At 40.6% G+C, this 11,476-nt stretch overlaps 1 protein-coding gene across 1 annotated transcript; it reads left to right on the forward strand.

Annotated features, from left to right (window-relative positions):
• The first annotated feature begins 1,956 nt into the window (after positions 1-1,956).
• LOC114680722 (non-histone chromosomal protein HMG-14-like) lies at positions 1,957-2,646 on the forward strand. Its single transcript, XM_037208827.1, has one exon. It carries the CDS (start codon positions 1,957-1,959, stop codon positions 2,248-2,250), a length of 294 nt encoding a protein of 97 aa, XP_037064722.1. The 3' UTR covers positions 2,251-2,646.
• The last annotated feature ends 8,830 nt before the right edge of the window (positions 2,647-11,476 follow it).

Below are 11,476 nucleotides of genomic sequence, written 5' to 3' on the forward strand. Positions count from 1 at the left end.
CTTCCCTTGGTAGTGTATAAAAAGCCCATTATAATAAAACTTTGGGTGTCTGGTTATTGACATGGGTTCTCCTGAAGCTATCCCGTGTCTCTATCTTTCTTGTCATCTCCACCTACATTTCTATCTAATACTTCCTAATTCCTCTCTTCTCCCCACAAGAACCCTTCGGCAGACTGGAGCTGGACCCCCACACAGAATGTATACAAAGAGTCAAGCACAGTGCATGTTTTGCAGTCCCAGTGCTGGGGAAATAGAGGCACGTGGGTCCCTGGAGCTCATGATGAACTGATGAGCTCAAGTCCTGATGAAAGGGACCCTGCCTCTAAAAAATTAAGTGGATGCCTCCTGAGCAACTAAACTCAAGGCTGATCTCTGGCCTCCACTCTACATGTATGTTGGAGCACTCCCACCCAGCACAGAAATACTCAGACACACAGCAAAAGAAGAGTTGGGTGGAGCTACAAATTATTTTTCTGGGAATTCTACTGACATTTCTGAGCACCTAGAAGGGTTTGTGTTTAGATCTCAGAATATTCTGTGATTTCTCCTCCTTTCTCTTCAGCTCGATTGACTTCCTGGCCAAGCACCAGCGTCAGAAGCTAAGAGGTCGGACAGTGGCTTACCTATAAGATGAAAATGTATTCTAGCTACTGTGTGAAACGTCCAAGGAAGTAAAAGCAAAACAAACAGAATCCCTCAGAGCTGCCACCTCCTTTGCGAACAACAAAAATCCCTAAATTAATCATTTCAGGGCAATCAGACCTGATATAGTCAATTCGGGTCTATGGGGGAAGTGCAGGGAAGTGTTATGGAGAGAACACATTTTGAATAGGAAGTTGATACTTATCACAGCCTGAAAAACAGAACCATTGTCCACAAAAGACATGGCTTCATTAGTCCTAATTTTCAAAATTTTGATATTTTCATTTGCTTTTCAGTAGGCATTGTACTCTTGCACAAACACAAGGTGTCCAGTTAGATTCACTTCAGAACACTTGTTCTAGATAGTTGAAGATTGCTTCACTGAACTGCTTTGTAAATAATGGAGGAAAAAGCCACAGGTGGGCAGAAAATAGTTGCAAAGGGAATGTTATCCAAAACATTGTAGCTGTGCAGTTGCTACATGGGTGTGTGGGTTCATGCAGTGTGGGCCCCGGCCCCCGACTGTGAGTGGCTGCCACCTTGCTTGCCGACCTTGGCCAGATGTCCTCCCTATTCAGATTCCCTGCCAGTTTCCTTCTCACCTACCGGTCACTGGAGGTTCTTTGTACCTGTATCCTGCATTTGGTGTAAACAACTTAGATACAAGAATGTAGAACATTCAGTAGCAGGTAGCAAACTTCTGCCCTCCAGGGATCTTCCATTGTGTTGTAAGCCTGTATTTAAGGTTTCTTCCCTCTTTCAATAAACGGCATTCAGCATTTGGCATTTCAGCCATGGCGAATGACTTGCTGTCTCTTGTCTCTATTTTTAATCCGCAGCCCTTCGCTCAGACATGGTAAACGGGTATCGGTAACGTGGGTGTTACCGCAACAAATGGAGGTCCCACCGAGATCTGGGAAAGAAGGAACAAGCTGACGGACACTCTTGGAAGGCCAGCCGGAATTTAAAAAAAAAAAAAAGGTAAGAATGAATTAAAATGGGTGCAGCTAGCTCACAGTCAGTTAATTGGACTGTTGAAGCAGAAAGGCACCAAAGTTAAGTAAGGGCAAGACAGCTAAAGATTTTAAATAAAAAAGGAAATATTCCCAATAGAAAAGCGGAAAGGAAAAAAAAAATTTCCGTTAGAAAAGGGAAAAAAAATTTAATCAAGAAAAAAGGATTGGTTCCATCTCGTTCTCCCACCGCCCCCACGGCGGGTCACAACAGTTTGTGAGTTGGCAGCCGAGGCGGTGAGGCGGTGTAGCTACGTGATGGGTTCGGCCTCGTACGCGCCTCCCACCCAGCGCTGTCATGATGCCCAAGAGGAAGGTTAGCGGGGACAGAGCAGCGAAGGCAGAGCCCAAGCGGCACTCGGTGAGGCTGTCGGCCAAGCCCGCCCCTGCCAAGGTGGACGTGAAGCTGAAGAAAGCCGCGGGAAAGGATAAACCATCAGACAAAAAAGTGCAAACAAAAGGGAAGAGGGGAGCAAAGGGCAAACAGGTGGAGGTGGCTGACCAGCAAACCACAGATGTGCCTGCAGAAAATGGAGAGGCTGAGAACCAGAGTCCAGCCTCTGAAGTCGAAGAGAAAGAAGCCAAGTCCGACTAAACATCCATTGTGTCTGTCAGTGTCCTCGCCTCCCTTCTTGTACAATCCAGAGGAATATTTTTATCAACTATTTTATAAATGCGAGTTTTTTAGTAGCTCTAGAAACATTTTTAAAAGGTGGGAGGAAGTCCTGCCTCATCCCATTTTTTAAGTGTAAATGATTTTTTTAAGAGGTTAAATCACTTGCTGGTTGTTTATTTTTTGGTACAACCAGAAAATAGCAGGATACTGAATCAGGAGAGACTGTGACTGTCTCGGGGGTCACCATAACATTCCGTAGAGGGGGCTAGTTTTATATCCTACAACACAAAGCATACTTGGAGTCTTGGTCGTGCATTTGTGTCTGGAATATTTTCAGTTATTTCTGGTCTCGTGTTTCTAGTATAACTGTATCCTTAAAACCACTCCTTGGTTCTTGCCCTGTCAGAACTGTCTCTGGTCATGGCAGTCCATTTTCCTAACAATTGTGATAATGTGCTGTGAAAGATTGAAATTTTGAATATGTACTGTATGTGGCATAAAATTCTGAGTCAGTGGAATTAAGGATTGTGAGCATTTGATTGTTATGTGAGGTCTTAAGGAAAACTTGCCAAGTTTAGGATGGAACATCACTGGAATAAGTTCAAAGAGAAACAATACATGGCTCTTTTGGGTACGTGAACACAGTGTATGACTCTTAGAGTTTGGGTTCATGTTTTAAGAATCGAAATGTCTGTGTACTCAACCAATAAAGTCTCAGTTGTGAAAGAGTAAAAAAAAAAAAGAAAAAAGGATTTTCCAGATAAAAAGGGAAAAAATTTTTAAAACTAGGCCTAAAGATTTGAGCCCTGTAAAGAAAAGATGAAGGAAAGAGAGAAGCCTCTTCCCAATGGTAATGGAAGATGTAAAGACTTTTTCCAGTTGTAGAGTTTTCAGGATAGCTGAAAACTCTTGAGTTTTTTTCTTCCTGCCAGTGCAGAGCGGCAACATCTGAATTACAAAGAATCGGCAGGTAGGCCTCATTGCTGCTGGCTAAACAGCAAGTGAGCCCAGAGCTTAAAGTTTTGCTGTCTGTTTGCTTAATTTTGGTTCAAATGTTTTTTTTATTTTTCCCTCAGAGTGGGAATAATTCAATATTTAGGATCCCTTCGTGGGAAATGTTTTTCTGTTTTCCCTTATGGTGGGAATAACTCATTGTTAGGTAGTCCCTTCATGGGAGTAGGAAGTTTAAACGTGAGTTTATGTGTGCGGGGCACGTGGCAGACAAAGGCGTGTACAGCACATACAAGATGGCCCAAAACAGCAGGCAGACTGGTACGTGCCAGTGAGAGACAGAACTATGATGGAGTGCGGCCCAGGCAGGTGCTGACAATAGAGCCTGAGCACTGGACAGAGACAGCGAGCTGGGGCCAAAAAGGGACTAACACTAAAAGTTTAAACCGGGCCTAACTTCTGGTGAAAAATGGTTTCGGTGAGGACATTGAATGCTAAGTCAATGCTGTTTAAATAAAGGATGTTCTTTTTTTTGATTGTCTTGATAAATGTTTGGATGAATGTTTGGATTTTCATGGTAGATAAACTAAAAAAAGAAAATTCACAATTTTAAACTATGTATTAGGTATGCTCTTGTCTGTTGATCATTACTGAAAATTTGGCTCTGCAATTTAAGTTGCTTTCTAGAAATTCTTGGTTTAATTCTATAAAAATATAACATCTAAAATGAATTGGGTTATTAGCTTATTAAATAATGTTACTAAGATAAACCCATAAATGATAATCTCTTACTGATAAAGAGGTTACAAAATTATTTTCCAGTAAATAAAATACAGGTAAATTGTTTGGTCCACATTGTTAATAATTGGTTATTTACATTAATGTGTTACCTGAAATCAATACAAAAAAAAAGAATCCTCTTTTAAGATTTTATAAAAATACTAAAGAGTATTACCTAAAGTTTACCTTTTCAAATCCTATAGAGATTGTATTTAATGCTTTTATAATTGACATATGTAGAAAGGACCATGGAAACAAAAGCTGGTGATAAAATTGCTCAATTATTATTGCTTTCATATTTTAAATTCAAAATGGCGCCAATATATAGAACTAAAGGCTTTAAAAGTACAAAAAAAAAGGTGTTTTGACAAACAGTTATCAATGATAAACAGCCTAAATTAAAAATAAAATTAAAAGATTATTGGATTCTGGTACTGGATATATCTATAATTTCACAAGAATCCTGAGATCCCAATTGGCCCCTTAAAAATTCTACCTCTAACCTACAATGTATCGGCGCAACTCAGATGCCATTACAGAGCAGGCTACTTTTAAATTGAAAGGATGAGGAAGGTCATGCAGGAACTTTTCAACCCTTTGTGCTACTGACATTCCAGTGAACTTGTGGGGAAGGGATGTGTTAAATGGTATGGGAACAGTGCTTACTACACAGCCTGTACAACAGATGCTGAAGAGTCAGGGCTACTGCCCGGACAGAGGCTTAGGGAAAATGTTACAAGGAGACCCACTCCCTATGACAGACAAAAGCCGTGTCACTAGAGGTCCTGGGGATATTAAAGGATTAGGGTCTTTTTCATAGAGGTCACTGCACAACAGCCTTCAATAATACAACCGACAAAAATTACTTGGAAAAGTGATGACCCTGTATGGGTGTAACAATGGCCCCTTACTAAAAAAAATTAGAGGCTGCGTATGCATTAGTTAAAAAACAGTTAGATGCTAGACATATTGCTTCCACTTCACGTTGGAACTCACCTATATTTGTTATTAAAAAAAAGTCAGGAAAATGGAGGCTATTACAAGATCTTAAAGCTGTAAATAAAACTATGCTTCTCTTGGCAACAACACAGCTTAACTTTCTTGCCCCTGTGGGATTTCCTAAATATTGGCATTTAATTGTAATTGACATATTTTATGGCTGCTAAAGATAAAAAACTTGTTTTTTATGCCTTTTCTAAATTACAAGAGGTTCTTAGCCTGGCTAATTTACAGATAGCCCCAAAAACGGTACAGGTATCTTTTCCCTATCATTATTTAGGTCATGAATTGTTACACACAGACATACGTCCACAAAAGATTACTCTGCGTATGGATCAGGTACACACGCTTAATGATTTCCAAACCTTTCTGGGGGATATTCAGTAACTTTGGTCCACTTTAAAAATTCCAATAGGTCTATGATGTCTTAAAGGGCAACCCTGATCATTTATCTCCCCGTAAATTAACTGAAGGACGTGTAGCCCTACAACATGTACAAGAGGCCCTGAAACAGGCTCACGTTCAGTATATAGATCCTTCTTCTCCCTTATTGTATTTGATATTTTGTTTTACTCATTCACCTACTGGAGTGTTTTGGTAAACAGGTCCTATTTCTTGGGTACATTCCCCAGCTTCTCCAACAAAAATCATCACTCCTTATCCACAGGCTGTTGCTCAGATTATATTTAAGAAAATCAAGATCAGTGTTCAAACTTTTGGTAAGGAGCCAGATATTATGGTGACTCCATACACCCAGTCTCAAATAACATAGTTGCAAGCTAATGATAATGATTGGACCATATTGACATGCTCCATGCAGGGTCGTTTTGATACTCACTACCCCTCCAATGATATGTGTCAATTTTTTAAATTGCATCCTGTTATATTTCCCAAGATAGTACAAATGACTCCTATTCCTCAGGCCCGTGGTATTTACTGATGGCACTTCACGTGGTTTTGCTGTGGTGGTTTCTGGTAACATAGTAAAGAAAATAAAAGTCCAGGGCACTTCTGCCCAGATGACAGAGGTACAGGCACTGTTGCTTGCTTTACGGATGTTTTCTGATGAGCTTCTAAACATTTATACTGATAGTCAACATGTGGCACATGCCATTATGCCTTTTTAGATAACAGCCTACATACCATCCATTTCTCCCATTCATAAATATTTATTGCAAGTGCAAGGACTTATATGGTCCTGCTCACATAACCTTTATATGGGCCATATTAGAGCTCATACTCAATTTCCTGAACCTCTAAGTAAAGGTAATCAGAGGGCTGACGCCATTACTCATATGGCTGTCACATTAGTTTGTTCTGCCTTTGATAAGACTACTCAGTTACATCAATGTTATCATCTTAATGCTGGATCTCTCCATCATCATACAGACATAACCCAAAAACAAGCCATCCAGATAGTTAAATCATGTCCTATTTGTGTGGAATTTTTACCTGTTCCTCATTTGGGAGTTAATCCCTGAGAACGTTTACCTAATCATGTGTGACAGATGGACGTCACACACGTGCCTTCCTTTAAAAAATTACAATATGTCCATGTGTCTATTGATACATATTCTTCTCTAATTTTTGCTTCTGTCCATTCAGGAAAAAAGGTTAAGGATGTAAAGAATCATTGTCTTCATGCTTTTGCTTACATGGGAGTGCCAAAATACATAAAGACTGATAATGGTCCCACCTACAGTACAGGATTTTCAAAATTCTGTCAAGACTTTTCTGTTGTTAATAAGACTGGTATTCCTTATAATCCTCAAGGACAGGCTACAGTAAAACACTGCCATTGTACCTTAAAAACATATATTGCTAAAATAAAAAGGGGGGAATTAGGGGCTCATCTCTCCTCTCCACATTCTATTTTTTTCCCTTGTTTTATATATTTTAAATTTTTTATCGGTGGATTCTGCTGGAGTATCCGTTGCAGATAAGCACTGGAGGACTCCTGTTGCAAACCATCCTCTGGTGCAATGGAAGGATCTTTCTACTGGCACTTGGAAGGGACCCGATCCCATGTTGGTGTGGGCTCGGGGATCTGTTTGTGTCTTTGTGCAGGACAATGAAGTTCCTCTTTGGGTTCCTGAATGCTGTGTGCACCCTGTGGCTGCTGCTGAATCCCAACATGGCAGAGACCTATTGGGCCTTCATAAAAAACTCTCCCCTTCTGATGCCAATGGGGATTGAGAGCCCAATACAGCCATCCTTGGCAAACATTATTGTAAGCCTAGGAACTGTAGCCATGTGGCTGGATTCTTCAGAAGGTAATGTATGGTAACTTTTTTCAAAAATGTTGAGAATGTGACACACCTTGAAGATTAAGAATAACTCTGAAGGTCAATGAACTTCATTTGCTAACAGTAGCATGCCAGCTAAGCCTTTTTCACATTTTGTAACCCTCCTCAAGCTGGTGTAGTACCTACTTTTCAGGAAAGGCTCTGTGCAACATTTATTGGCCTCCTGAAATTCATCTAGCCTTTTTGAAGATATCTTAAAATTTGTGAGCCTGAATGTAGCCATTATTGAGACCAGTAGTTCTGCTCCTTATTTGCTGTTTTTGTTTTCTTTATGGTTCTCAGTTGTTCTCTTATAGACCTGCCAGCCTAAGTAGTGCTGGGATTAAGAAAAATGGGCCTTGGTGGTTCGTGTTCCTAGAGCTGCGACCATGCCAGTGGACCATGGCAGTTAGACACAGATGATGCTCACATGCTCCAGAAGAGAATATGACATTGCTGTTGCTGTTGTTGCTGTTATAGCAGTGGTGGGCACTGCTGCTATTGTTTCTGGGATTGCTATTTCATAATTGGTTACTACAGCTAGCACAATGCAGACCCTGGCAACAAAAACAGCTACCACAGTTAGTTAATCTTTCTTCTTATTGGGCATGATAAATTTAATTTCACTATTATATATTAAAATTGGCTTTGAAAGTTGTAAAAAATTATTTAAACTCAAGTTCCATTTGCTTATGGGATACCACCCTACAAGGACTCCAGTTTACAGTAAGGATCATTTAAGAAGGGAATGGCTCAATTGCCTTTAGCCTCCTGGCTATGGGTGGGTTAGGACTTCTGTTGGTCTTTTCTGTGTTGCACAGATTGCAAGCCCAGTGCCACTTTGAGATCTTTGGCAGCAGTTACTCTACAGCTCACATGGTTGAGTCTGTATGATAATGAGTATTCAGAGACGGGTAATATTTGGGGGGCAGTCATCAACCTAAGACAGAGCACTTGTGTGGCCTGGGCAGATGTCTCTATGACGGGTAAGGTGACCTGCTGACGTCCCACACAACCTAAGTCAGAAGCTCATTTTTTTAATAAAAAGGGGGGACCTGTGGGCCCCAGCCCCCGACTGTGAGTGGCTGCCACCTTGCTTGCCGACCTTGACCAGATGTCCTCCCTATTCAGATTCCCTGCCAGTTTCCTTCTCACCTACCGGTCACTGGAGGTTCTTTGTACCTGTATCCTGCATTTGGTGTAAACAACTTAGATACAAGAATGTAGAACATTCAGTAGCAGGTAGCAAACTTCTGCCCTCCAGGGATCTTCCATTGTGTTGTAAGCCTGTATTTAAGGTTTCTTCCCTCTTTCAATAAACGGCATTCAGCATTTGGCATTTGGCATTTCAGCCATGGCGAATGACTTGCTGTTTCTTGTCTCTATTTTTAATCCGCAGCCCTTCGCTCAGACATGGTAAACGGGTATCGGTAACGCGGGCATTACCACAACAACGTGGTCCATGGAATGAAGACACAGAGGCATCTTAAGAATGAATGTAGCCTTACATGACTGCAGGGGGGTCCAGCCTCGAAGTACTGAAGCACTAACCCTTTGCCTAGGGCAGTTTTATTTCTCTCTAATACAGTTTAGCCAGTTAATTTCCATATCTTCAAAGCAACCTAAAAGTATCTCCCAGAGACCAAATGCCAGGTGCAAAGTACTTGAATTATCAGGTACCTGGATTTTCCAGGTTTCCTGGACCAAGTTTTGCATAGGCCTTTGATCCTTGGGGGACTCTCTGATCCTTAACTCTCAAATAAGATTCACATAGGGTGATAAGAGAAGCAAAAGGTAAGAGAAACAAAAGGTGTGGTTAAACAAAGGAAGGATTAGTGCTAGGTGCTACTCTCTGGAGCCAACCCAGGAGCTCAGCAGGAATACCACCACAGAAAACACAAGATGTCCAGTTAGATTCACTTTAGAACACTTGTTCTAGGTATTTGAAGATTGTTTCAATGAACTGCTTTGTAAAGAATGGAGAGAAAAGCCACAGGCGGGCAGAAAATAGTTGCAAAGGGAATGTTATCCAAAATATACATTGAGCATTTGAAAGTCAACAATAAGAAAATGAATAACTTAATTCAAAAAGTGGGTAAAGAAGTCTGAGTCAGAGGCTCCTAACTGTGTTACTAGAACTCAGGAGACTGAGGTAGGAGGGTCTGAAAATAGCCCCTGCAAAAATGTTCAGGGTAGAGGAGAATGTCACCAGAGAAGATAAACAGATGACAGATAAACATATGAAGGGCTAATGAGATGACTAAATAGGAAAGGTAAAGGCCACCAAGCCTGTTGACCTGAGTTTGATCCCTGGACACACCTGGTTGTAGGAGACAACTGACCATTTCAAGTTGTCCTCTGACCTCCCCATGCACACTGAGGCAATTGTACACACACACACACACACACACACACACACACACACACACATACATACAAATAAAAATATAATTAAGAAATTAAAAATCAATATACATGGGAAAATGTTTAACATCATATATAGTTAGGGGAATATAAATCAAAACAGTAAGGAACTATTTTGCAACAATACTTACTAGAATGCCCAGAACCCAGGGCACTGACAGCATGGAATGCTGCTGCGGATATAGATGGATAGGAGCTCTCATTCATGCCTAGTAGGAATGCCAGTGCTGTGGCCATTCGTGAAGTGTGACTGTTTCTTATAAAATTAAGCATGTTCTACCATATGATTCAGCAATTGTCATCTTAGTGTTGCAAACATATGGCTGCACAAAAACCAGCACATGGATGTTTATATCAGCTTTATCCTCAATTGGCAAAACTTGAAAGTAGTAAAGATGTCTTTTAGTAGGTGGATGGATAAATAAGCAATGCAACCTGCAAGCAATGTGGTGTTATGCAGTGCAAAGAGGAATGCTTTCCTAAGCTATTGAAAAGCATGGGAGAACTACCAATGTGCATTCCTAAATGAAAAACCATATTGAAAGAGAAGCCATCACACTACATGATTACAGCTATTTGGCACTCATATGTCAGTTGAAAATTTTTCCAATATACAGGTTAAAAAAAGACAAACAGATGGAACAGTTTCAAAAATATTTTCATTTTGCTTAATGTATCCAAATTATTATTGTTTCAACTAAAATTTCACTGAAGTCTTTTACATTTCATTTTTTTATAGTGACTTTTTGAAATTTGGTATGTATAACACACAGTCCTTCAGTAAGGGTGAACGCCAGCACCTGGTTGCCAAAGTGGGCAGTGAGAGAATTATGGTTGTTTTGGGTGGAAAGTGAAGGGTGAAGGAATGTTATGTGAGCTTATACATGTAGAGGCCAGAGGTCAAAAGTATGTGCCTTCTTCAGTCACTCACCATCATGTTATTTTTGGGACATGGTCTTTCGCTGAACCTTTAACTTACTGATTCATTTATTGGTTGATCAGCAAGCTCTGGGGATGTTTTTCAGCACTGGGTTTATAGGTATACCCTGCCATGGCAAGCCTTTACATGAGTGTGACAGTCTGTACTTAGGTCTTCAAGCTAGTGTGGTGGGCATTTAACTGTCTGAGTCACCTTGGCAGCCAGAGAATTCAGTATTTATAACTCTAGAGCAGGTATGATTCTGAAGGACAGCTTGACTGGCAAATTTAGCACAAGTGAACACATACTTTAATTCTGCCAAAATTCATTGATACCTACTATGTTCTGGGAGGTCCTATGTCAGGGAGGTGAACATAGTCAGGTGCTTTCACAACTGGAATTTTCACTAAAGTAGATAAGGTGAACAATAAGCTAATAAACATATAATGTCAGTGATTTAAAGAAAAAGCCAGGATACAGAATAATGGCAGAGACTATAATTTTAATGCAATGTTGATGAGAGGGATTTCTGATCAAGTAACATTTCAGCAGAGACTGAATGAAGCCAGCAAGAAATGCCCAAGGAAAGAGCGGTGCATGCTGAAGGAGCCAAATAGGACAATAGGCTGAGCACATCTGGAAACCTCAGAGCTGAGGGAGAAAAGACACAAATCTGAGATGGGAACCAGCTGATGCAGGACCTCATAGGGTGTGTTAAGGCTCTCTCAAGTATAAGAATTCTGTGGTGTGTGTGTGTGTGTGTGTGTGTGTGTGTGTGTGTGTGTGTGTGGCATTTGCACTATATGTGCCTCTGATACACATACAGTAACCAAGCAAGAAGTTGCAT

Source organism: Peromyscus leucopus, chromosome 9 (assembly GCF_004664715.2).
Source record: "Peromyscus leucopus breed LL Stock chromosome 9, UCI_PerLeu_2.1, whole genome shotgun sequence".
In the NCBI taxonomy this organism is placed as follows: Eukaryota; Metazoa; Chordata; class Mammalia; order Rodentia; family Cricetidae; genus Peromyscus; species Peromyscus leucopus.

Excerpts from the sequence above, each read along its gene's own strand:
- LOC114680722 (XM_037208827.1), top strand. The coding sequence starts at position 1,957 with ATGCCCAAGAGGAAGGTTAGCGGGGACAGAGCAGCGAAGGCAGAGCCC.